The 27,122-nt window shown below is 55.8% G+C and overlaps 1 protein-coding gene across 1 annotated transcript in view; it reads left to right on the top strand.

Annotated features, from left to right (window-relative positions):
- The window catches only part of BSN (bassoon presynaptic cytomatrix protein), a 91,028-nt gene that overhangs the window by 41,470 nt on the left and 22,436 nt on the right, over positions 1-27,122 (top strand). The window contains 2 exon segments of the mRNA XM_036100545.2: positions 6,878-7,286; positions 20,045-20,929. Coding sequence (XP_035956438.2) covers positions 6,878-7,286; positions 20,045-20,929 — 1,294 coding nt within the window.

Genomic DNA, 27,122 nt, shown 5'->3' with positions numbered 1-27,122 from the left:
AGTGCAGCTACCAGAGTGGCTCTAGGCGCCTCCCCACTGTGGACCCGGGCAGCCACATCTCTCCCTGGTGGCCCTGTCCTCATGGATGTACCAGTGTCTGGAGCCTCTTTGGTCAGTGGAGCTTGTTGGCTTCATGCCTTTCCTGGGATTTCTGACAGAGGCAAGCCCGGTTCTGACCAGTGCAGTCTGGATCATTTCTCCCAGCAGTGGTCATGGTACGGGGACAGGAGGCCTCGGCTGCCTGAATCGGCTCTGTGCTTCTCCCCAACAGCATCCCTATGGCCGGGAGGGCCCTTCCAGCCCTGCCAAACAGCTTCAAGACTTGTTTCTGATCAGTCAGTAGCCTTTAATGCTGAAAGGGAGGAAAGCTGGTAGAAATCCAGCTATTTTTACATCCTCTACCTTTCTTGGCTATCTTTTAAAAATATCTATCCCTAGATAAGCCATTTTTAGTCTTCCCTGCTTGGCTTCCAGCCACTCCTTCATATCCCTGTTCTCCCTCCTTCTCACCTACTTGTCCTCCTGTGTCTCTTCTGCTTTTATGGCACAGTCCTTCTTCTCTCCTTACTCACCTGCTCTTATCCCAACCCTTGCCAAGGAATCGTAGTCCCCCAGTGGCCTTTGGGAGGACTGTTGGCCTCATGGGGCCTCACTGCTGATAATCCAGATCCATGAAACCAGGTCTTCTGTGGGGCTGGGCTGGGTCCTACTTGTGGACACCTCCCTCCCTCTTTCCTTCCTCTCTCCCTTCTCCACCCAGTGATCTTTGTTAAGGAGGGCCACCTGAGGAGGCCCAGGGCTACCCTAACCACCCTGGTCCCTGTGGGACTTGTGTCCAGGGATGTTTCACAGATGAATCTCATGGATCCCTTGCCATGGGCAGATCCTTGTGTTCAGCAGGATGGGGAGTTAGCCCCTCTCAAGTTGGTCCGGGTGGGCGAGGGCTGGGTAATCACAGGGTGTGGCCCTCATGCGTGTAGACTTTTCTTCCATGCCTTCTCTAGCGTTGCAGACTTCAGGCACAGAGGTTCCTCATAGCACATGATTGAACGTTCCTCCTCTGGGAACTTCTCCAACCCAGGGAGGGGGGGTTGTGTCTTTTTGTTCTTTCTCTGACTTCTCTGTTTCTGGCATCTCTTCTGCTCCCATAGATGTTGGTGCTCCCCATGAACCTTTCCTAGACCACTGCTCTCTGTGTGATCTCTGTCCCTCAGGCTTGCCTGTGAATTGAACCCTTAACTCTCCCCAGTAAAAATATCTGGACTTATCTGAATTGAATCCAAGCTCTGACCCATCTCTGGATGTCTCTTGCACCCACCTCCCCACCTCAACAAAACCAAACCCAACCTTGTGATTTTGCTTTTTCATGCCCCATTCCCCACCCACCAATTGGCTTTTCTCCCTGAATTCCCCATCTCAATCAAAAGGACCCCTCCTCCCCGGGCCTCAAGCCAGAATACCCCCCCTGAGCCTTCCTTCCCTCTCACCCCATGGACTGTCTCCTGGGCTAGTGCCTTATTTTCACTGTTTCCCTGCCTCCACTGTCTCCTTGACACAGCCCCAGAGCACTCTTGTTGGAAAACCTTAGAGGCCCTGCTCTCTTGGCTTTCCCCTTTTTAGCTCTAAGCTTTCCCATAGTTCAGGTGGTTCAAAGCACGTGACTGCTGGGAGCTGTTCTAGGTGCTGGGGATGTCAGGGGACCTAAACCAGCCAGGCCTGCCCTACACAGCCACTTCCCTCCTCTGTCATGCTCCTCCGTCATGTCATGTGCTCTGTCATGCCTCGGAGACTTTCCACCTCTGCCTACCTTGCCCTTTCACCTCTCGGAAAAGGCTGGTTAGACTTCCGCCCCTCCCCTGGGCTGTGTGGTGGCGTGGCGTGCCGTGATTTGTTTGCACATCTGTCTCCGCTCTAGACTGTAGGCTCCCAGAGGACTGGATCCCTGTCGGATTCACTTTTTAAAAAATTTATTTCAATTAAATATCGAATAGGTATTTCTAAAGAATATAAAAATACTCATAAAGTATGTATGAGAGGTAAAGGATAACAATACAATGAACACCTGTGGACCCACTTTCCATTGTAAGAGACATAATTTGTTCATTCGATCATTACCTATTACAGGGCCTGCAGCCATGCCAGGGGCCAGCCAGTGTTTGTCAATGACTGCATTCCCCAGTGAATCAAGGAGTGTGGTTTTCTCTGTGAGTCTCTCGGCATTGTGGGGCAAACTCCACGTGAAGTGGTCACAACTGAGTCATGTTGCTGCCCCCACTCGGTCCCACTCTGAGCTCGCCGCTTACACAGCTGTCCGTTTACTTCTCAAATGCTTATTGAGTGCCCACTGAGTCCCAGGCGTGCTGTGGGCCCGGGCTACAGCGGGGAGCAAACTGTCAGAGACCTTCTCCTGGGGCTCTTCCACTTAAACAGCTCTTCAGAAAAAAGGAAAAAAGAATCCAGAGCCCAAAGTGCAGTGCTGCCCACTCCTCTCCAGCCTCACCGGGCTCCCCAGAGTGGCAGAGCGGGACAGTGGTTAAGGACAGGGACCGCTGGCCTTGATATAAATCATAATGGCTTTGCAAGTTACATAACTTCTCTGGGTAGCAGTTTCCTTGTCTGTATAATGGGCAAAATGGGTCCTACCCCGTGGCTTTGCTGTGAGGCGTAAGGGAGTTAACACGTGACACGTGCCTGGCACACTGCGGGGCTCACGGCAAGGGCTTGGTTGGCATCACCCCGCTATGCTCAGCACAGCATGCTGTGTGGTGGGGGTGCGGCCCGCGGCCAGAGAGGACTCCGGAGTCATTTCTGCAGTTCTCTGCAGGGAAGGGCCAAGTGCCGCACTAGTCACATGCCATGCCTCGTTTCCTCAGCTCGAACAGGCTTTGGGGCCATGTTTTGCTGTTCGGAGTCATGATGTGCCTACAGCGCATCCATTCAGGAAAGAGCTGTTGTGTGTTCAGTGTGTGCCAGGCGCTGCGCTGGGCTCTGGGATGCAGCTATGGAGATGGCGCACACAGGCCCCGCCCACAGCGAGCTGGCAGTCTGATGCGGGGACCACAGAGGGTACACAAAAGCAGTACATATGTGATGAGTCGGAAGGTACTCATGCCATGGAGAACAAAGAGGCGGGAGGGACACAAGCTGCACTTTATTTATTTTTTTATTAATCTTTATACCTAGTGTGGGGCTCGAACTCACAACCCCGAGATCAAGAGTCTCTTGCTCTTGTGACTGAGCCAGCTGGGTGCCCCAGAGCTGAATTTAATTTAATTTAATTTAATTTAATTTAATTTAATTTAATTTTTTAAAGATTTATTTATTTATTTGAGAGAGAGAGGGAGTGTGTGCATGAGTGGGGGGGGAGGGGCAGAGGGAGAGGGAGCGAATAGCAGGAGATGAGGCCAGAGGGAAAGGGGCCATATCTCACGGGGCTTCAGAGGCCATTGTAAAGCCTTTGGCTTTTCTTCTGGGAGGGAAAGGAAGTGTTGGAGGGTTTAGACAGAGGAGGGAAGTGGCTGACTCATGTATGTAAGGGATTATCCCAGCTGCCGTGTAGAGAAGACCACAGAGGGGTGAATGGAAGCAGCCAGGCTTGTGCAGATCTGAAAAGGGAGGACGGTGTCCTGAGCGAGGTGGAGCGTGGAGGCAGTGGGAGTGGCCAGACTCTGAAGCCAACAAGATTTACTGATGATTGACATAGATGGGAGAAGAAGGGGTGAGCAATGGCTCCCAGGGGAGGCTGGGAGATGCATGTGTAGGGGAAGATGAGAGCTCAGCTTGGACACACCAGGTTAGAGATGCCTATATATGTGCGATGTCTCAGTCAGGATGCAGAGTTGGTACTTAGACCAGTGAGGGGCTCAGGGAAGAAGTCTGGTCGTTGTCACTGGGTAGTGGGATTTTAAGCCTTGAGTCTGGGTGGGCCCTGAGACCCAGGATTGTGTGTACTCAGAGAATACCGGGTCCCTCCAATGTGAGGATGGGGTTCTGGGACTGCGGGAGAGTTTAAACCGGTGTGGCCAGGAGGGAGGAGGAGGTGTTCCAGAAGGCAAGTGGAGAACTTATCTCAGGAAGGAGGGAGCACTCAGCGCTATCACGTGCTGCTGCTGAAGTGGGATCAGGAACTGAGAAGTGACTGTGGGACTGATAACGTGGAGGCATCGGTGACAGTGACCCGAGCATTTCCTGTGGAAGGGTGTACAGAAGCCAGGTGGGCCTGGGTTGAGAGGAGGGGAGGGGAGGAGAAAAGAGATGGACAGGTAGCTAAAGGCGGAAGTGGGTCAAAGTTATTTATTTATTTACTTACTTACTTACTTATTTATTTATTTATTTTTGTGGATGGGAGAAGCATGTTTGAATGGCAATTGAAGTCATCCAGGAGAAAGGGGAGACAGATGATGAAGGAAGGGGGAGGATTTGTGAAGGTGAGAAGTGGGGGCAAATACTGGGGGATAGACATCAAGAGGCCGGGGATGTGCCCCTCGCCCTCCAGCGGCTCCCCCTTTCTTAGGGAGACGGCAGGTGGCTTGTCAGCGAAGAGAGGGAGAGACATGTTGGAGGCTTGAAGATCAAGGGGAGAGGGTGAGGAATCATCCAGGAGGTCGGGAAAGTGAAGGGTTGGCAGGGAGCCCTTGCAGGACGGACTTTGCTGGGGGGCAGAAGGCACTGTTTGCTTCTTCACTGTCACTACAGCTAAGCTGAAAGCTAACTTGAATCTGGACCTCTGTCACAGAAATTTTGTCCCCAGAAAGACTACACTGTGATGCAACATTGAATTAAAATGCCGTCATGTACACGGAAGATTGCCTGTCATGTATCAGGCAATTCACATACAGTAGAGATGGCTACATTCCTCAGGAGACTCCGCAGACCCTGCGCAGCCTGGGAAAGGGCTGCAGCCCCTCCACGTAATGGAAGGAGCTCTCAGTAGCTTCTGATTAGCTTTCAGGGGCGTTTTTGTTTTTGTTTTTGTTTTTAATTTTAATTCCAGTATAGTTAACATACAGTCAGGAGGTGCTTTTCAATTCCAGCCCCACGCCTGGGTGGCTCAGTCACTTAAGCGTCTGACTTCGGCTCAGGTTATGATCTCGGGGCTCCTGGGATCAAGCCCCGCGGCAGGCTCTAAGGTCAGTGGGGAGTCTGCTTGTCTCTCTTCCTCTCCCTCTGCCCCTTCCCCTGCTCGTGCTTTCTCTTTCTCAAATAAATGAAATCTTTAAAAATAAATAAATAAAAAAGTAAGTAAATAAATAAATAAATTTCAGCCCCAAATCATTCAAACAAAAGATGGAACTATGAACTTAACCAAGTGGGAATCTTTCTTTACCTAGAGATTAGTTTGCGGGAAGCCCCTGGAGCCAGAGATGTTGCGGCCACCACATTCTGGGCCTCACAGCTGATGGCAAGGTGGCCCAGAAGGGCTAGACTCAGGCTCTGGTGATTCTACTGAAGAAGAAAGTAGCAGGTCCGTGAGACTGGATAGATGGGTGTATGCTGTTGTTAGTTGATGAAAGAAATATTTGATAGACACGTAAGAGTGTTTCTTTTTTTCTGGAAGAGTCTTTGTTAGACCAAGGGTGTGGCACTCCCTCCCCCTACCACACACACACTGTTCCTCAAAAAGGAGGAAAAGCTGCAGACTGTCTTGGAGCGGTTCTCCCCAGGGGGGCTCCTGGTCTCCCCTCTGAAGTGGCTTGTCCTTAGAGGTTCCACCAGTTGGCAAGCAGAGGGCTTTCATCCAGGGGCAGCAAACTTCGAGGCCCCTCCTGTCATTCAGGCCCTAGGAGGTCAGGGGGCATCAGGGCAGATGGCACCAGGGCAGGCCCCTCGTAGGCTGCTGTGGCCTGGCCTCCACAGTGGATCTCAGCCGGTCTAACCTGCCTGCTGGGTGCCAGGATCCACCCCAATGAATACAGACTGAAGCAAGGATAGAATTTCAGGGAAGCAGTACAAAGCATTGCCTTTGGCTTTTTGTGCTCAGTTTCTTTCAAATTAGAAAAGGAAAATTGGGAAAAGGAAAATAAGGAGACAGAGTTTAGCCTAACAGTTTGACTTTCTACCTCACTGAACTGCTCAAGTCTGCTGGCTCTTCTGCCAGCTGCACCAGGTTGGGATGGAGATGGGGGGTCAGGCACGTTGGACCTCCCTCAGTGGTTCCTCAAGGGCTGGATCCTAGGACTCCAATCCCCCCCGGCCCCAGCCTTGCACTAACGGAAAGTAACACCTCACCCATCTCCATGGACTTGCTCTAGCATCGGGCCTGGTGGTGGACTGCCAGAAAGAAGGTTCCTTTGTCCCTGCCGGAGACGGCATTAACTAGTCATTGGGATGCCTCCCCCACCCATCTCCAGCTGTCTGGGGTCAGCCTTTGAAGGGGACAATAGCTCTGAACTTGAGCTGCATGTTGGGATCACCTGGGGAGGGAAAGATACGAATACCAGGGTCCTGCCCCCACAGGTTCTGATGTCATTTGTCTGGGGTATATAGTCTAAGAGTCAGAAATTTAAAAATCACCCCAGGTGTTTCTAATGTATAGGTCTAGAACCTTGGTACTCACCATGTAGTCCGCAGACCATAGTCTAGGGATCACCTTAGAGGTTGTTAAAAATGCAGCTCTCACCCTAGACTTACTGAATCAGAATCTGCACTTTATCAGGACGAAAGAGGGGAACTCACGATCCTACCATGTGGCCTGGTGCTGAGGGTTCGAGTGGGAGATGCTTGTCAGGGATCAGCAAACGGTGGCCGAGAAGATGCCACTGGGCAGGAAGAGGAGGGTGGAATGGGGCTTGGCAGGGCCACCTCACTTGATAGAGCCCTCTGCAGGCTGCTTCTCTGAGAAGTGTCTCTAACGCAGTCATTTTCAATGTCATTTCAGCGTTTCCAGGAGACTGGACCCCAAGGAGCCCCCGGGTAGCCAGAGAGCAGCTTCCCCAACCCCGAAGCAGGCTTCTGCTACTGCTCCCGGTCGCGAGAGCCCCCGGGAGACAAGGGCGCAGGGCCCAGCAGGCCAGGAGGCTGATGGCCCCCGCAGGACGCTGCAGGTAGACAGCAGGACGCAGAGATCAGGGCGGTCCCCCTCTGTGTCACCGGACAGAGGCAGCACCCCCACATCACCCTACTCCGTCCCCCAGATCGCCCCCCTTCCCAGCAGCACGCTGTGTCCCATATGTAAGACCTCGGACCTCACGTCGACCCCCAGCCAGCCAAACTTCAACACCTGCACCCAGTGTCACAACAAGGTCTGCAACCAGTGTGGGTTCAACCCCAACCCTCACCTCACCCAGGTAACCACCTTCTGCGCCGGCTCCCCCCACCTACCTTCCCATGTCTCCCTCGGTTCCCTCCCCCCCCCCCCTTTTTTTAAAGTAGGCTTCATGCTGAGCATGGAGCACAACGGGGCTTAAAATCACAGCCCTGGGATCAAGGCCTGAGCTGAGGTCGAGTCGGACACTTAACTGACTGAGCCATCCAAGGGCCCCTCCCTTCCCCTCTTTACCCAACTCTCTTTTCCTGGTCATTTCCCTTGGCCACCGGAATGTGTGTCTTCCTGGCTCCAAGATGTGGTAGCAGAGAACAGACCTGGTCACAGATCTCCTGAGGGATTCCTGCACCTCCTGAAACCGCAGGCAGAGTCCCAGCAGAGAAGATGTTTTCTTACCCAGTGCAAGTTTGACCCAGAAAAATGGCCTCAGAGAGGGCCAAAGACAGGCTTCTGGGCAACTTTTCTCAATGGATACTCATCTGGAGAGGGTCACAAGCAACTGCAGGCTGGAGGGGAGGCAGATTTGCCTGGCCTCAGGCTGGCCTTTCTCCCTGACAGTGGGCACTGGAAGGGGGTGCTGGTGAGGGAAGCAAGGTTTTAGGGGGGGCAGGAAACGGCCTTCCAGTTGCGCTCTGGGAAGCTTCTCCTCTGGTTTCCATTCCAGTTAGCTGGGGCCTGAGGTGGTAGAGCAACTAGCCATCCCCAGGGAAACAACCTTGGGGTAGAGACCCAGGCTAGGAGCCAAGCATTCACAATGGGTGACAGTGTCCTACTCTCACTAAGAGGCCACTGCAGGGTCATTTCCACAAGATTGGCCTCCTTTTTGCCCCAGAGGACCCTGGGTCCTCAGCCCCACCCTGGCTTTGTTCAGGATGCTTTGGGTTGCTGGGGGATGCTCAGCCAAGCCCCTGGAGGCTCTTTTTGGTGACTTGGAGGCTGGGTGTCCCAGTGTACTAGTAGAGCTGGGGCCATGCCTCTGAAATGAACTAAGCAGGTTTGCTGGCTTCCCCCCTCTCCTCTGGGATAACCCGGAGAAGTCTCTAGCTCCTCCCCCTGGGCTCTGCCCTTGGGCAGGATGGAGCATGACTGGCTATAGGCAGAGGCATGGCTGCGTCTGGGACTATCAGCAGCCGGAGCCATTTGGACCTCGTGGGTGGGGGGACGAGTGAGAATAATTGTTCGCAGGTCGGGGTCTATTTGTGACATGAGGTGCCGTGGGTGTGGGATGTGTGGTTTGCGAGAGGTAAGTGTGAGATTCTGAGGAAGGAGCTGCCGTTGTGGGGAGATGACTCAGTAGGTTTGGAGTCGCTCCTGGAGTGTGGGGGCTTCCTTGAGGAGGCGGGCACACTCGTGATTATTGCATCTGTGATTAGAAACAGGCCCGTCCCTGCACTGATGGGTTAGGTAAGTGTTGGTCCTTCAGTACTTAGAACAGTGTGACCCAGACCAGAGAAGTTCACCTGCGTGCTTCTGCCAGTGAGAAGCTGGAAGCACCTGGCCCCACGGGAGCAGAGAGGTTTGGCAGGCAGGGACGAGATGCTGCTGTGGACCCCATATGGCCACGCCCCTCTGGGTTCCAGCCTTCCTGAGGCGCTCACTCGAGCCGTAGGGCCTAAAGCCCTCTGGATGAGGTGGGCGGGGATCAAGGGAGAGCCATGCGTGGTACGCTGGTTCCCTGGTGGGAAGCCCAGCCCTTGCCACGCAACAGGCTCCCCCAAGCCCAGGACCTTGGGTGAGGTGGGAAGGGAGCCAGCCTTTGATGTGCTGGGAAAAACAGCAGAGTGGGAGGACCTTGGCGACACTCGGTCCATCTGCCTCATTGTGCCGGGAGGAAGCGGAGGCTCAGGGCCAGGAAGGAAGGGGCCTCAGACTTACTGCAGATTCACCGTGTTTGGTGATGAGCAGGCCTCCCTACCAGGTACTTCGAGCAAATGCCGAGCCAGACAAATGCATTGGTTCTTTGCTATGAGGTTTCCCGGGCCTTCGGCATCCTGAATGACACCACGCAGCTCCAAGACACAGCTGTCGCCAGCAGCCTTTCCCAGACTTGCTTTCACAGAACATTGGGGACTGCTGTTCCATGGCATCAGTTTGGGAAATGCTGACCTAGTGCATTCTCCAGGTTCTCAGAACCTGGTGGATGCCCTTTTCTGAAGGGGTCTCCAAGCAGAACCTTTTCTTCTCCAGAATTGGCTTTCAGTGGGGCTCCTGTCAAGGTGAAAGAACCCTTGGTACATTTTCCTGAGAGGCCCGCATAGCCTAATTCTTCAGAGCTGTTGGCCTTGAGCAGAGTCACCTCCCTGGTCACATGTCCACGTAATGAGAAAACCAGTTTGTAGGTTTTGCTCACACACCTGCCGATCCACCCTGCTCAGAACCTGTTCTGGCACCTCTAACTTGACATTATGTCAGCCAAGAAGGCTGTTTCTGGGATTACCTTGGTGTCTGTGGGCTGGGCTCCTGCCTGGCCTGAGGTTCTGGGCAGGACGAGGGGCTGGTTCTGGAGTGGGGTGTGTCTCGGTGGCAGCGGCTCAGGCTGAGCGACCTTTTCCAGGAAACCCAGCTCTGGTCCTCACGTCTCAGGAGGAACCCTGCGAGAGTGCAATGGGAGGTGGCGCTGATCCCCGCACAGATGCACTGTGGACACTGGCCACTGGGGAGCATGTTGGGGACCTTGTCTGGGGGTGGGGGTGCGTGTCTGAAACTGCTGGTGTAGTGATGCTCAGGCAGGGCTGAGGAGGGCTGGGTCCTGCGTTCTACCCAGAAGCTCACCAAAACCTCATCAGGGCGGGTCAGCAGGATGCTCAGCTTCCTGCCGGCAGGAGTTCTAGAGAGGGACGAGGGCCACGCACGCGGCATGGAGAGTTTCACTGCTAATGCAGCTGCCCTTGGATCTTTGGAAATGTGAGCATGGAAAACGGACCTTTCTTCCCAGGTAGAGAGAGAATCACTGGCTTGTCCCTCAAGTTGCGGCCCAGATGAGGAGTGTGACAGCCATGTGCTGAATGGCTGGGTGAGGGCAGAGGAGCAGAAAGGAGGGAAGAGATGGCCACTGGAACTCAGTGAATTTGTCTTTCCGCCTCATGGCATCTGTCAGAGTCTTGTGACCTTAGCTGGGTCTTTCAGAAACAGTAGACTGGGTGTGGAGAGGAGAATCACCTACAGGTAGAACAGTCCATCCCATTCGGCCAGAGCAGCGGCTGAGATGTGGAACCACTCCTTTCCTGGGCAGTGGGCCCGGTCTTCTCCTATCCGTTCCCAGGCCTCCCGGGGGCTCCTGCGCTCACACAGACGTGGCGCTTGCCGTTCTGCCCAGGTCCCAGATGGCCAGCTCTCGAGGCTGGGATGCCTTTGTTGGAGGATGCCCGCCCATGTACTTTGCTGGGCTTCTGAGGCCTGGAGCACGCTGAAACTGCGTGGAAGTCAGGGAAGGAGCTCAGAGCACTCTCTGTCTATAGACCAGGAGACAAAGTCTTGGGAAGTCTTGGCCTATTCGGGGTCGTTTGGAGCAGTAGAGTTGGGGACCGCGAATCAATAGCTAGCTCTCTGGCTTTCCTTCAGGGACTCTCAGGCACCATCTTGCCCATCCACCGTACACTTTTGCTCAGGTTGAGGATAGTTCAGAGCAGACAAGCCCATCTCAGCTACTCTTCATGGTGAGGCCATTTCTTTTTGGAGTTCTGCGGTCCTGGAGCTCAGGGCAGATGAATAATTTAACCTGTTTGAAATCGTGGCAAAAGACTGCAGGTTTCCTTGTGGGGGCTGAACATCTCTCACCACCCTTAAGAGGGCATCCCTGTGATGATGCACTGACCAGGAGGCCACACTGACCAGGAGGCCAGAGGCATTAGCGTGTAAGCCCATTCCGTGCCCAGTAGTGGGGAAAAGGCAGGAAGATTGTTCTCTCCTCTCCCTGGATGTGAGTCCTTAGAAAAGTACCTTAACTTCCCAAATGTCCGATTTCTCTAAAAGAGAAGCAGGGGGCCAGGGACCAGCCTTGGTGGCTTTGCTGATGCCTCATGCCTGCCCAGGCCTGTTCGCCCAGCTCTCCACTCTTCAGTGACTTAACGTTCAGGTCTGCCACCCCTTTCTTCTCCAGGAGGGAGGCCCTTGTTGCACAAGTCAGCCTCTATCCTGGTAGCTGGGGATAGGAGAGGAGGCATGGCGATGAGCCTGCTGGGTGGAGTCTGGGAGATGAGGTTTGGGTGGGCAGTGAGGGTGGGAGTGAGCTGCTGGAGAAGATGAGCAGTGGCCAGGGGCAGCCCGGATCTGCCAGTCCTCTCAGGGGCCTCCCTGCCCCTCTTGGAGCGGCCCGGCAGCACATCCTGGCCTGGGAACTCCTCCAGATAGGAGTCCGTCCTCACGCTAGGAACAGCGTCACACAGGGAGGGCTATGCAGACCCGGGGCTGGCTCGTGCCTGTGTTTCCAGATCTGACTGGCAGAACTGTCCCAGAGCACACCTCCAGCGAGGCTACAGCCCACACCTGGGAGGCCCACCCTCTGCCCCATCCCTAGCCTTCCAGGTTCAGGCAGCCCGTCTGAGCTCATCTGCCTCCCACCTCTGTTGCTCTAGTCAGAATCGCTCAGAATCCCCTCTAAAAAACTACAGAAGAATGATCGTGGTCTTTCTTCACCTATTCCAAGGTCTGGACTTTGCCAAGACCAAGCCGAAGGTGTATAATCCATTGCGCACCCCCCTTCATCCCCACTCCATCGGCAAGCCTTGGGCTGAAGCGTTTACCCATGGTGGGCGGTGTGGAGAAGGGAGGGAGATAAGCAATGGCCATAAGGCTTCCCTCTCTTGCCTGCAGCCCACTCCTTTCCGGCAAGGGCCGGGCCGCCAGATGGCCCGGGGGAGGTGCTGCGAGTGCAGCACGGATCCTCCACTGCAGCCACCGGCCTTGCCCCCTTTCCTCTGCTCCTTCCTGGCCACACCGCCCCATGGGCCAGTCGGGGGTGAGGAGCAGGTGTTAGGAGGACATAGATGGGCAGTGGGCTGAGGAGAGGCAAAGGTGTCCCCCTCCTTCCTGGGCCCAGCAGGTGTCTGCACACGTGACCAGCCTTCCCTTCTCCACCTCCACACCAAAAGGACGTGGGTCTCCAGGTGGCAGGCCCTTTGGGGAGCCTTTCTCCCACAGTACGTCTAGTCCTTGGGCAGTTTGCCTTGAAGAAGCGAGTCTCCAGGTCAATAGGGAAATGCCCGCCAAGCTCAGTCGGTCCTGGACAACCTGCCCCGCTGCCAGTCCCTGCTCCCAGGACACAGAACGCTCGACCTGCCTGCTTGGACCACTGCAGGACAGATGCCAGCACCGCTGGGGACATGTGGAAGAGACGGCTCTGCGGGAGTGGGAGCTGTTTCGTAGCTGCAGCTATCAGGCACAGAACTCCCTCTTTTAGCTACAAAGGGGGCCATATGTACCATTAGCAAAGAATGAATGTGAAATGAATTCAGAGCAGAAACCTGAGATTTTATTCCTGAAAAACCTGCCTTTATACATGTGGGCAAAAGAAACAGAATGGGAAGAGAATTGAGTAAAAATGGTAGAAAAAAAAGAGAAACAAGTAAAGTGGGAACAGGGAGAAGGACCAGAGGGGAGAGGCAGGAAAGGGAGGTGATGGAGAAAGCCAGAGGCAGGAAGGGGCAGGGAGGCAGGAGAGCTCGGTGAAGTCACCAGCTGCTGGTAGCCTGGGGCAGGCCTGCCTGGATCCACCGTTAGAAGGGCGCCCTCTCCCTTCTTCTCATTCTTTCCTTCCCCTGTAATTGCTGTGGAGGCCTTATGTGAAGCCAGGAACTGTCCTTGACACTGGAGACTCAGGGAGAACTGAAACAGCTGTGTTGCTCAGCCCCGTGGACCTGTAGGCCAGAGGGAGAGGCAGCCCTTCTGATAACCACCCCAGCAAACACACAGTCAACACCTGAGGGTCAGCTCTGAGGAGGACCAGAGGGAGGCCAGGGGGCTTGATAGGATGCTGCAAAGAGACTCTTAGTGGGCGGGTGGGGCTTCTACAAAGAGGGGACATTAGACTGAAGCTGGACCGGGGAAAGGTGGGGCCCGGGGAGGCCTGAGGGGAAGTGTATGGTGTGTGTGAGGTTGGCTGGGGTGCCATGAGCAGGATCAGAGGGCCTGCAGCTCCTGCTGGGGTCTGTAGATGGGATTTCAAGGGTATCGGAAAGTGGCAGTGGGAAGGTCAGATGTGCATTTAAAAACATCTCTTTGGGGGTCACCTGGGTGGCTCAGTCTGTTGAGCGTCTGACTCTAGGTTTCAGCTCATGTTGTGATCTCAGGGTCATGGGATCAAGCCCCACATTCGGCTCCCTGCTCAGCAGGGAGTCTGCTTCTCTCCCTCTGCCTCTGCCCCTCCCCCTGCTCTCTCTCTCTCTTAAATAAATAAAACTTAAAAAAAAGAAACAAAAAAACCCCCACCTCTTTGAAAATTAATAACGGTGATGATTGTACAACATTATGAATGTAATGAATGCCACTGAATTGTACACCATTTAAAATAGTCAAATGGCTAATTTTATGTTATGTTTATTTAACCACAAAACTCTGAACACCGCCCCCCCTCCTCTGGAGGCCATGTGGAGATCCCCCCGTGGGGCGGGGCTGGCTTCCAGGAGCGGGCTGGGGCGGTGGTGATGGTAGTGGAGGGCCTTGACCAATTCCTGGTGGATTTTGGAGACTAAACAGACAGGTTTGGGACATGTGTTGGACATGGGGGCTAGGCGCTAGAGATGGAGAATGTTTCCATTTGGGCCATGTCAAGTTGGAGGTGCCTGTGAGCCTTCAGGTGGAGTTCAGTTGGCTGGCCTGCAGACCTGGGACCCCGGCACGCAGTGCACAGGTCGGGGCTGGAGACCTCTGAGACTCACAAGCATATTGCCATCAGTATACTTCACACTAAACACTTCAATAAGCATATCATCAGCTAGAGTTTAGTATTTATTTAAGGCGTGTGGTTTTATTTTTCAATAAAATGTACCTATGATGAAATGTACAGAGCTCAAGTGTAGCATTCAGTGAGCTTTGACAAAAGCATGCAGCTGTGTTAGCCAAACTCCTCTCTCAAGGTGAACATCCCCGTCACCCTAGAAAGTCCCTTCAGGTCCCATTCCTGTCCATCCCCACCCCTCCTCCAGAGACAACTGCTATTCTGATTTTTCTTCACCATAGATGAGTTGTGTCTATTCTAGAGCTTCATATAAATGGGATCGCACAGAATGTGCTGTTTTGAATAAGGTTTCTTGCACTCAGCGTAGTGTTTTTTGAGGGTTGTCTACGTGGACAAGTCTTGAGAAGCCTGACTGAGAAGGAGAGGAGAGAGCCCAGGCAGTAGTAGACAGGAGAGGGTTCTGGGAGGCAGGTGACAATGGCACTGAGTTCTGAGAGAGGCAAGCGGTGCCCAGGGGTGTGGGGGAGAGGGTGTGCTTGAAGGAGTGGGACCCCCCCCCCAAGGAGGCAGGTCTGGATCCTGAGTGTGGAGGAGGAAGCCTAATGTGTCGCTCCTCTTGAAGACATCAGAAGCAGGGCAATGGTTTGAGCCAGAAGGCAGGGGAGGGGGGCAGGCAGGGGAGGAGGGCAGGAGAAATTGAACCAACCATTGTGGACAAAAGCTTCCTGGAGAGAGGGAGTGAATGAGTTAGCCAGGCAGCTCTAGTGCCCCAGGAGAAGTTGGGACAGAAGTCAGTTTACGGTGGAGCCCGTTTGCCTGGTGCCCATTTATCTGTTAGGGTAGAGGCCCGGAGAAAACAGGTGTGTGGTTGGATCTAGTTCTGAAGCAGACATGGGTCAAGAGAGCACAGACATTTGGCAGAGCGACTGCATGATAGACCAGAGATTCAGCTGGGCAGGAAGAGATGTGAAGGCAGAGGCTCGGTGGCGGGGGGGGGTCCACACGAGGCCCAAGGACTGCTACAGTGGGGAGGCCTGAAGTGACCTAGAAGGCTGGAGGAGGACGGCACAGGGTGATTTTGGAGGAGATGGTTTGGGGTGATAGTGAGTTGGAGGGTGAGACTGAGGGATAGCGCTGCTGGCTGAGTCAGCCCAGCGGCTGCCATCTGCAGTGACTGTCATGTCTGTTCGGTGGAAGCCTGGGAGACAGCGACCACAGGGCGTTTGGGAACTAGTGGCCCTGATGGTGGGGCCTGGAAGGCAACAGCAGCTAGGAGGGGAGAAGGGTGGGGAAGCCGAGGGCTAAGCCCCAGGGGTCCCAGGGATTTTAAAGGGAGGGTGAGCGGTTACCACATTGTGAAGTCCAGGGAGGACAGTTTCTCCTGGAGAGGTCGATGGGGGACCAAGAAGAGTGTGTGTGTGTGTGTGTGTGTGTGTGTGTGTGTGTGTGTGTGTGTGTGTAGGGAGTTTGGGGAGCTGGCTTGGTCAGGAAAGGATGTTTTACAGGGCACAGAGGAAGGCCTGGGAGGGAGGGGAGGCCATCTAGGGGAAGCTGGGAAGAGCTGGACACCAGAGGTGGAAAGGCAGGTGTTTGTAGGAATCAGCAGGGGGATGGGTTCTTTCCGTTTCATGGAGCTCCAGGCCAGTGAGGCCTTCAAGCCCCCAGCAACAATTAAATTCAGCCTCCACTTCCCAAATCCTGGCCTCACATGCTGGGCAGTTTCCCAGGGCCTCCCCGATGGGCCATGCCTGGCTGATTCATTCATCCAGCTCTGCATTAATGTGCCCCACCCTTTGGGGCCCTGTGGCACCTGCCTGCCCCTAAGCCTGTGGGCAGCCAGGTACTGGATGGGGCAGGTGGTGTGTCCAGTGCTGGGGGGAGAGTAAGGGGGAAGGCCAGCCCCGATTCCCTGCTCCGGACCATCATTGGTCCAGGGGCCACAGTGGGACATGTGCCCTCTGTTAGGCCTGGCCAGTGACTCACAGTGCAGAAGAGAATGGAAAGCCACACTGGCCGGTGGGACCCTCCCAGGAACCAACAGGGAAGCCTTGTTTTTAAGCGGTTTCTGTGATGTTTGAACTTGTACCAAAATGGAAAAAAGCACGGATGCAGCATCAGGCATGTCAGTGCAGTGATCCGACCACCGAATGCCCTCTCTCCTGGGGAGGGCTAGGCCTCAGAGGCAAGCTGCCGCTCTCTGCAGGAAGGCAGGCTAAGGGATGTCTGCGACCCTCCTTCTTCCTTGCTGGTGGGGAGGCAGGAGGGGAGAGTGGAAAGAGACTCTGTTGCTGCTGGGGGCCCTCAGGACCTGCTGGCAGCCTCGGAGGTGACCATGAGGCAGGCTCCATCCCGGGACCAGAAACATGTTTCCTGGGCAGCATCCTTTCGGGCTAGATATGGCAAGCAAGTCTGGGCCCCTGCCTTTGGGGCTGGGACACAGGGTGGCCGGTCTCAGTGCCACCAGTGTCCCTGTGGGAGAGATGTAGAAGCCCCTCCCCCAGAGTGCCCCCACTCCCCTCTCTGCCCCAGAGCCCAGTGCGGGGGGCAGTGGGGAGTGGTCACTGCAGATAGATCATGGCTGGCTGTTCCTTCAACGTGTGGTTCACAGAGCCCCCAGCCTGGTCCACAGGCGGGCAGTGCTACCTTAGCCGACCTTCCGTACACTGAACAGCTCAAGTGAGGGAGCAGCCGAGAAAGGCTCTTCTCGGGATGAAAGTCCCTTCAGAGCCAGAGCCCACGAGGCCCTGCCTTTCTGAATCCCCAGCAGGCTCCTGGCAGGGCAGGCAGAGGCTCTCTGTGGGAAGCCACTTTCCTACAGCTTCTGCTTCTCCCACTTCCAACGCGGCTCTTGGCCTGCACACCACACTGAGCCTTCCCATCCCTACTGCTGCTCAGGCCCCCACCGGCTTGGGGTGCGCAGGTGTCCACGCCTCTGAGAGGCCAGGATGGGCTTCCTTGCTGGCAAGAAGGGTCAGCCTGACAAAAGCTAGTGTCTGGCAGAGCCATTCACCTCAGTGTAGCCCTGGGAAGTCCTCTTAGCTTACCTCTGGCTCTTGGGACACAAGTTCTGTGGCTGATGGCCTGCTCATCTCCTGGCTCTGCCAGGTCAGGATCATGGAGGACTCTAAGAGAGATTTCCTGTCACACTAGTAGAAGGCCATTCCCTGTGATTCTGGTGGGCAGCTGGATTGGAGGGTACCAAGGAGTCACAGACACTGGTACAGATGAGGAAGGCTCTCACTGCCGCTGGTCCCAGGCCTGAGGAGTCTGCCACAGGCCTGGCCATGTATGCCCAGCCTAGGTGGGCAAGTGGGCTGGGGGTGCGGGGAGGAAGAGGCTGAGGCTGAGCTCCTCAGATCCAGCTCCTGACGATCTGTGAGGGAGGCCGAGGGAAGTCTTGCTGGGTTCAGAGAGCGCCCCTTCCAGTGTCCTCCCTGGGAGGCCTTAGTGGCGGGGGCCTGTCGGCCTGGGCCTGAGCCTGGGTGGGGCACGAAGAGGGTGTGGTCAAGGCTCCTCACCGTCTAGAAGAGGCTGGATAGAAATAGCTGTGCCCATCTGGGCTATGAGTCACCGAGGGGCGTTTTAGCAGTTTCTTGGAGAGGTTCTATTTTAGGTGAGTGCCTGTGACAGTCTGGGTGACGGAGGCTGGGTAAGGGAAGGTTCTGGTGGTGAGTGCAAGAGTTTTAGCACATGCCCTTATTCAACCCTGTCCAGAACCTGAAGGAGGGTCACTCTGAAGTCCCAGGATAAGGAGCTTTACTTCCCGGATCCGTCTTCTCAGAAGGTCCTAGAGCATGCTGTGGCCTGCAGGTACACGATAGCAAGGGAGCCTGGGTGTGCCTGGGCACCCGCTACAGGAACTGAATCTGTGGCTACTGCCTGGGCCAGGGCCTGGGCCTCCCCTCAGGAGGGTAATCCCCTCCAGGGCTCCCTCTGAGGGTGAGCAGAAACAGCTTGCCCCTGGGAGCTCCTGCTCTTATGGGAGTGAGCCCTCCCTAGCCAAGAGGGACCTTCCTAAAGGGATCTTTGGACTGAGTCCCAGGGGTGCAAATTGTTTCCTGGGAGGCTTTCTCTGTCCAAATGCAGACAGGTCTGGTTGAAAAGGAGGAGCCTCCTCATTGGGGCACTGAATCTCCAATCTCCTGGCTTTGGCCTTATGGGAACTGTGCCCCCTATTAATAGGCTGTTGGGATTAATCCCACTGCAAGCCTCTCTGGAATGGGCCCTGCTCTGTGCCATGTGGTGTGCCACGCACCCTGCGCAGTCCTGAGAACACCTCAGCAAGAGCTCACGAGCTGGGTGGGGAGACAGGAGACTACCCAGAGAAACATATTGGTAAATACTTCGGGAAAGAATGAGCACTGTGACGAAAATAAACTGGGTGATTAGCTGCAGCGTGCCTGGGTGGTATGTTAGATTGTGTGGCCAGAGAGGGCCCTGATGGGGAGATCTGAGGCCTGTACAGCTAGCCAGCCTGGGGGCAGAGAAAACTGTGAGCTCAGAGGACTACTGCGCAGAACAGGAGGCCCAGTGTACCTGGGGTGAGACCGCTAAGGGGGGATGGCTGGGAAGGAGGCCAGAGAGAGGGATGGGCTGGGGCATGGGCCATGGTGAGTTCCCATGGTATGCATGATGGGACTCCACCAAGGGATTTGAGCCTGTAAGTGATATGCTCTGATCTGTATGTAGATTTTTTGGTGGAAAAAAATATCATTGGCTCATGTAACTGGAAGTCCAGGGGTAGACTTAAGGCGTAGCTGAATCTAGGGAATTTAAACAAAGTCATCGGATCTGCTCCTTTCTCCTTACCTTGGCTCCACTTCTGAGTCTATTGATGTCATCCTTAGCATCTCTCTGGATGCTGGGAAAGAAGGCAATTGACCACCCCACCGCTTCATTCTTCTAGGAGCAATCCCAAAGGCAAAAAGACCCTCTCTCCCCTGTTGTTCATTTACAAGTAACATGGGTCAGACCTGTTTGCAAGGTCACACGCCCAGCCCCGCAGCCCTTGCTGAAACCAGTGATTGGCCCAACCTGAGTCTCACACTCAACTTTACTCAGGGAGGCGTTGATGCAGAGAGGAAACTCCATGTCCATCGCAGGAATAGCGACACGTGCTTGTTTGTTCTAGAGGCACAGATTATCCCATTTTCTTAAAAAATGCATCTTTTGCTTAAGGAAAAAAAAAAGGCTTTTTTCATTCTACTTACATCACCACTGACATGGCATTACTTTGCTTTCCAGATTGTTCACATCCATCTTGTGTCCTCAGCTGGGCTCCAGGCTCCTCCAGGACAGGGGTCATGGTTTCTTTTTATTTTCTATGCCTCCCTCTCCCTCCTGTTACTCTTCATTTATTTATTCCTTCCGCAAGTTTTTAATTGAACATCTATTGCATCCCAGGCACTGTACTAAGGCCATCCTTTTTGTCTTGGTTTATGTTTTAAAAGATCAAGCTGGCTGCTGTGTAGAAATGGCCCAAAGGGGGCAGCAGGGGAAGGAGAGTGACCAATTGGAGGCTTTGGGGGTCATTGGTGGGAGGGCCGTGGGGATGGAATGATGTACACGGATCCGAGGTACAGCCGGCGGGCAGCGGGGAGGACACCTGCGCAGGAGGGTCCGGCAGGCAGCGGATTGGTTCTTGGGGCGTGGGGAGGGTGTGACTACCCCTGTTCTGCTCCAGGCACCTGGCAGCTCCCAGGGGTGGGGGCCGTGCCATCGGTCCCTTCAGCTCTGTCCCCTGGTGACCCAGAAACCCCTGAGCAGGCCTTGCTGCTCCTGCCTATGCTTGGAGTTGACCCTGGCTGCCGTGGGGCCCACGGTGACCTGAGCTATGGGCACCACCAGTCCTGACGACCCTGATGACCATGATGCTTCCTCCTCAGGTGAAGGAGTGGCTCTGTCTGAACTGCCAGATGCAGAGGGCTCTGGGGATGGACATGACCACCGCGCCTCGCTCCAAGAGCCAGCAGCAGCTGCACTCCCCAGCCCTGTCTCCTGCCCAGTCCCCAGCCAAACAGCCCCTGGGGAAGCCGGAGCCAGAGAGATCGCAGGGCCCAGGGGCACCACAGCCCGGCCCCCGCCAGGCTGAGACAGCCAGGGCCACCACAGTGCCGGGGCCTGCCCAAGCAGCTGCCCCTCCGGAGATGGGGAGAGCATCTCCTCAGCCCCTTCTCCCTGTCAAGCCTTCCACAGCGGAGCCCAGGCCACCTGCAGGAGAGGCCCTGGCCAAAAGTGCCACCACAGTGCCCTCGGGGCCTGGTGCTGCTGAGCAGACCCAGGAGGGCCTCACCGGGAAGCTCTTTGGCCTTGGTGCATCCCTGCTGACCCAGGCGAGTACCCTCATGTCCGTGCAGCCTGAGGCTGAGCCCCAGGGCCAGGCTGCCCCCAGCAAAGGGCCACCTAAGATCGTCTTCAGTGATGCCAGCAAGGAAGCTGGCCCGAGACCCCCAGGCTCAGGGCCTGGGCCTGGGCCGGCACCTGGAGCCAAAACCGAGCCTGGAGCTAGAACAGGTCCTGGCCTGGGACCTGGAGCCCCGGCAAGAACTGGGGGAACCACCAGTCCAAAGCATGGCAGAGCGGAACACCAGGCCGCCACCAAGGCCACTGCCAAGCCAAAGACCATGCTGAAGGAAAGGGCCACCTGCCCACTGTGCCAAGCTGAGCTCAACGTGGACGGCAAGGGCCCCGCCAACTACAATACGTGTACCAGCTGCAAGCTCCAGGTGTGCAACCTGTGTGGCTTCAACCCCACGCCCCACCTGGTGGAGGTAAGACGGCTGGGTCACGCGTGTTCCCTTGGGCCTTGGCGAGGCGCCAGGACCTGGAGTAATGGGGGGCCCGGGAGGCCTGGGAGCCAGAAAGGGCTGCAGAGAGCCGGGTCTTTGGCTGTTGCCAGGCTGCCCCGCCACAGCTGCAGGGGGGTGTGCTCCCTTTCCTGTCCCTGCCCCGTGCTTGTTCCACTCAGAAAACTGACGGGCACAGTGGAAGGGGGAATGGGGCCCGCTGCCTCTGACTGGCTGACCGGTGCCCCGGGGCCAGTCCCAGAGGTCGCCAGGCTTGGGAAGCCTGAACTGGCCGCCCCATTCCCAGCTCTCCTGGGCCTGGCCTGATGAAAGATGCTAATCTCCCCTGCTCGGGTCGGAAGAGCCTGAGGTCCTGTCCTGCCCGCAGTCTGATCCACACAGGGCGCTGAAGGGTTGTTAGGCAGAAGGCTGTGCCCCATTGCCCGGGCTCCAGTCCACCAGGGAGGATCCTCCCTCCATCCCGTCCTCTGAGGTGACAGATATTGATGCCCGCTTGTCAAAGCCATAGTCTTTGGGCCACATATTTTCCTTTGGCTGGGCCTGGTTCTCCCTGGGGCTGCTTGTGGGGATGCTCAGAGATGTTCTTCTTACCCATAGGGAAGTTTGAGGGAGTTCTGGGGTTGGGGCCTGTCTCTGCATCCTTGGTCCCGGGAAGGGTTCTGAGCACTGTGCAGAGCTGGGTGGAAAAGAACAGGAGGCCCAGTGTTCTCTCAAAGCTTCGAGCCCAGCCTGGCAGGCTCAGAAGGTACAGAGGTTCCTGGGCAGAGCTGGATCAGCCTGGACCTGGAGGCTGCTTCTGCACTTCCCCTTACTAACTCTGCCCTGCCCAGGGCCATCCATGTCAACCCTACCTTGCCTGCCTTGGTCATAACTTGTGTGTCCCGTTCCATGGAGGATCCTAAGGGGCAAGATGAGCGATTGGCTCATCTTGACAGGCAGATGCATCCCCAGCTGTGTCACATCAGGAGATGGTCAAGCCAAAGCCCTTCCTCCTGCACATGGGCAGCCACCCTTGGGGCTCCTAGGCTGAGCCATGCATGGTCAGTGGTGGGGCAGGGGAGCCTTGGCACCTTGTTCTGACTTGCCTTGGGTCAGGCCTCCATTGGAGCAGCCCATTGTGATAAGGGAGACGGCTTTGGCTATCTGACTCTGCTTTTCCAACACGCAGAAAGAGGCAGCTCTAATGAAGACAAGTGACCTCCTCAGATGATGACCATGTGGCCCTCTGGGCCCCATACTGCCACCTCTTAATCCCTAGATCCAGTGGCTCACTGGAGGACAGCTGGCCTGGCTGGCTGGGGTGGGGAGAGGGCACCAAGGGGCCACCACAGAGCCAGAGGAGCTCCCGTCCAGAGACTGCCCGGTAACACTCACTGCCACTTGAGTGGGACGCCCTGACACTAAGGGACTGTGGGCCCTGTTGGACGGCTGAGCTGGCCCAGCCCGGGGGCCCCTTGTCCTGGAGAGACCTCCTGGCCCACGTGTCCTCATTCAGCAGGACACGCACAGAGGAAAGGGGAAAACGGTCTCTGCCCAGGAGTGTAAACGTTCCTGACAGCTCCTTTCAGCAGCCCCTGGGCCAGGCCAGGGAAAGCGCTGATTCTGCCCAAACATGTCTCAGTCACATGCTGACTCTGGATGAGCATCTGGCTTCTGATCCGAGCCTCTCACTAGCTGCTTGGGTGTCACCTTCCTGGACTCCGGAGCTTCTGCTTCTTGATAGCCGACGTCGCCCCCTCCTCAGGTTGTTTTTTCAGAGGAAATTTCCAAGGGAAATGGGATCTAGTTCTACTGCTTCCTTCATTGTATGCTCTGGACTTCCTGTCTAGAAAGAAGAAGGTAAAAGGTGTTACAGCTCCGGGATGTTGAAGAAAATTGTCCCGGGTGTCCTGCTGTCTCCATGTCCTGCGCCATTGCCACCTCCTTGGCCAGAACCAGCCTTGCCATCGCAGGATCTGATGGGTTCCATGGGCCTGACCGCAGAGCTGCTGGGTGTCCTGGTCCTAGCTTCTCCCCACCCTGAGGCCGCTGCTTCCTTGCCTCTTGCTCCTAATAGCAGTCAGGGTAGCCCAGCTTCTCCGGCTCCTTTCTCCTCATGGCTCTGCTTCGTTTCCTTCCTTCCTTCCTTCCTTCCTTCCTCCCTCCCTCCCTCCCTCCCTCCCTCCCTCCCTTCCTTCCTTCCTTCCTTTTTTTGTTTAGTAGCCTCCATGCCCATCGTGGAGCCCAAGGCGGGGCTTGAACTCACATGATCACTGAGCATGATCACTGAGATCATGCACGGGGCATGATCACTGAGATCATGACCTGAGCTGAGACTAAGAGTCAGATACTTAACCGACTGAGCCACCCAGGTGCCCCATGGCTCTGCTTGTTAATGCTGCTATCTGCAGGGGGGTCCTGGGGAAGGTGTGGGTGGGCAGTCACGATGCCTCCCTCCTGTGGTTCCCACCACCATTGCTGCTTTTCTTCACTGTAACCAGGCCACGGGCCGTCTTTGATCTCACCTCGGCAAATGGCCACTGGACATTCAGAGCAATTGTGTGCTTCCCTGTGACCTACTTGCATGTTTTGGTGAGAGGCTCCTGATTTCTCAGCAGGTGTCCTAGACACATCGTGCCTTGGGAGTGAGGTGGCAGGGCCAGCAGGTAGGGGTAGGTCTGCCCTGGCTGTCTCTCCCACACCTAGCTAATGGATGCCAGCCCGCCAGGCCCGGGATGACTGTGCTGTCTCTGGGCCTAGTGTGAGGCAGAGGGACCCCTGTCTGTGTAGGCTGGGGGCTTGAGGGAGGGATAGACCAGGGAGGCCCCACTGCTAGCTCCCCACTTGTCTGTTAGACCTGCTGTGGCTCCCCCCAATACCAGAGCCAACTGTCTGGGCTGTTGGGTTGGGAATTTTCCTCAACATCTCGGAGCTGTAAAACCTCTTACCTTCTTTCTAGATAGGGAGTCCAGAGCATACAATGAAGGAAGCAGTAGAGCTAGATCCCTTTTCCCTCTGAAATTTCCTCTGGAAAAAAAAAATAACCATAGTGCTATTTAGTGAGTCATTTCATAATTAAGAGTTGTTGATTCCAATTTTTTACCTATTTATCTTTCTGAAGGATAATAGTACCCTCTGGCTTAATTTTTAATTGGCTTTTAGTTAAAAATAGAGTTTGTGAAGAAATTAGTGGAATTGGGAATGTTATAGTAACATCGCCAGTTTCTGGTCTTATTATAATTGCCAAAATACCAGCCATACCCTTGAGAAGTCGGGCCTCCTTGGGCAAAGGGCCTGGTGCCTGTGATATGCGGGGCTGGCCTGGGCTTATCTGAGGCAGGGGCTGAGGCCAGCAGCTGCCTCCGGGATCGTGATCTCAGGGAGCCCTGTCTCCTCTATGTGGAATGGAGGTTTCTGGGAGAACCAGCTGAGATGCTATACTTCAGGTACTTAGGTAAGGTCCAGCACACAGCCAGGAGATTGGAACCAGTGTCCTAACAGAGAGTCTCCGTGCGAGGAAGAAAGAGTCCCTACCGGCCCCCAACTATCTGGGTGTCAATCAACCCTGTGACCAGTGCAAGACCCTGGTCTCATGAGGGATGCCCCATGGGGAACGGACACATTTGGTACTAGAGCATGAGGAGAGCACAGCCCCGCCAGAAAGGTGCATGTTGGGGATATCAGGGAGGATTCCTCTTCTTGGAGGAGAGGCCCAGAAAGGAGAAGCTTAAGCATGTCCAGGGATGGGGAGGGACGGGGTTGCCGCATCAGGAGAACAGTAGCCCCAGTGACGGTCATGCCCGGAGTCCAATGGCTGAGTCTCGGGCTCTTTAAGTCAGGACATCCCTTCTCTGGATTTCTCATCTGCTGCCTGTTGTCTGACAGTGAAGCTGGGGATGGGGATATGTTGGGCCCAGCAGCCGGCCATGGGGTGTTGGTCAGCCTGGTGTCACTGTAATCAGGTTGACACAGGCCAGCTCCATATACACAGAGATTGTGTTCTGCGGGGTCATTCAGACCATGGCAGGCAGTGCAAGGAGGATGCCCAACGTCCACTGCAGCCTCACCCGGCAACCTTGGCCCTTGAGGCACAGTAGCCAGTGGTCCTGGAAGGCAGCGGGCTCGTCCGCCTGTGGGGGTACTCCACCAACTCTCGGACAACTCGCTTCCCCTTCCTCACCCTGACCCCACCTCCCACCATGAGGTGGTGATTGCCCTGGGGCATTGCTACCTTCCTGCCCCCAGAAAGGAACTGGACAGAGGGAGATAAGGCAGAAATGGCCATCAAGCCTCCCACTGTCCATTCCCAGGTCCCAGATCATCCCCTGCCCACTTGCCAAGGGGGACAGGCAAAGGGGAAACAGGCAGCAGCTCCCTGGAGGCTGGGGCTGGGACAGAAGAGTGTAGGAGAGGGTGTGCAAGTGAATGAATGAATGAGGGAATAAACCCTTAAGGGGAGAGTGAATGAATGAATAAGGGAATAAACCCTAAAGGGGAGCATGAATGAACAAATGAAGGAGTAGAATAATGGAATGAATAAGCAGGGGTGGAGCCGGGTGGGCCTGCTATACTGGGCAGAGATCAGAGCTGAGGGAATTTTAAAGAAATCGGGACCTCTATTCCAACCCCCAGGCACAGAGCCTTCCCATGGCCTGCCTCCCACCCCATCCCCATTCCCCAGAAGACTTAGGTCTGGGGCCAGGGCTCCTCAGGCTCTGCCCCTCCAGGCCCCAGCGCTCTGTAACCTTCTCCCCACCCCCCAACCTCCAGAGAGCTGGGGAAGGGCCTCCAGCAGCCAGGTCAGGTGTTTATTTTTAGCCCTTACCTCACATGCCTCCCCCTGCTTGCCTTCCCTCCCTTCCTGGCTGACTGCTATAGCGGAGCCAAGAGCAACAGGGCCAACTGGGCAGCCCCTTCTGCAGCCTGGCGGCCTCCGTGAATGGCGTGGGAAGGAACAAAACCCTGGGGAGCGTGTGACAAGTGACATGCTCTGCTGAGGGCTGGGCCTCTAGGCTTAGGTAAGCAGGCTGCAGCATGCGCTGGCCCTGAGCCCCCGGCATGAGGTCTGTCTCCTCCGTTCAGACCATCCTTCCAAGGTGCCCTTGCTTCACTGGAGACTGTTGCTTCTGGGGTGGGGTCTGCAGGCCAGAGATAGGGGTCAGAGGTTTGCGAAGCCACCAGGGTGAGCCAGGCCAGATGACCTAACCTCGAGAGGCCTAACCTGGAATGGCTGTGTGCAGGGACTCAAAGTGGAATCAGGAGAATGTTGCTATAGGCCAGTTCTCCCACCCCCCATCTGGGCCCTGATCCTCACCCCATCTTGCTGATCCTGGGGCTTTTCCCACTTCCAGAATTCTCTTGGCCTCTGCCTACACCCCTCTCACCTCGCCAGGGTCTCTTTGTCATCTCAGAGTCCTCTGACCTTGGAGGGATTTCCATTGTGTCCCCAGCTGACGTCAGAGGCACGTGGGCAGGATTTCGGGCTCAGGCTCCGTACTCTTCCATGCCCCGTCTCTCTCAGGGCCTGGGCTCAGCCTGTCTAGCTAGCATTCTCCCCAGGCTCCTCTAGGGGAGACCAGGCCAAGTGAGCCCAAGACCCAGCAAGTAGCCAGCACCCATTGCTTCCTAGGGGTTTGTGTCAGGGATACATAGAGGATCAGACAAGGTCCATGGGGGTCAGTAGTGGTGCTAAGGCCAAACCCTCCAGGGAACGGGGTGAGGACATGTAGGACTTGTGAAGGGTCACCCTCCATCACTGGGCGCCTCTGCTCAGGACCTGTGCATGGGATTGGGCCTCAGGGCAGAGTCAGAGCTCCAATCTCAGGGAACGATCTCAAGGCCCAGAGTAACAAGGCCGTGGACCAGGCCTATCCCTCAACATACACCAGGGGCCTGCCACTTGCCTGGCCTGGCCTCTGCTAGGGCCCAGGCCAGAGATGTGATATGTAGCCCTGTGGACAGGACACCGGGGCAGAATCATTGACGTGCCATCTGCCACGGTGGCCTGGGGATGCCAGGCTGCGGGCGGGCACTCTGGGGGCCCCATGCTTCCAAGGATCTGCCAGGCGGGCTGGGGTCTGACATGGGCTCAGGGCAGTGTGCGAGGTAAGGGTGCCAAGGCTGCCCGCCCACTTTGGGCTGGCGAGGGCCAAGGGCCACCTCCCTGCCCTGGCTCCTG

The sequence above is a fragment of the Halichoerus grypus genome, chromosome 1 (assembly GCF_964656455.1).
Source record: "Halichoerus grypus chromosome 1, mHalGry1.hap1.1, whole genome shotgun sequence".
In the NCBI taxonomy this organism is placed as follows: Eukaryota; Metazoa; Chordata; class Mammalia; order Carnivora; family Phocidae; genus Halichoerus; species Halichoerus grypus.
The sequence above is the reverse complement of the archived record's forward strand: the minus strand, read 5'-3'. Positions and strand labels throughout refer to the sequence as shown.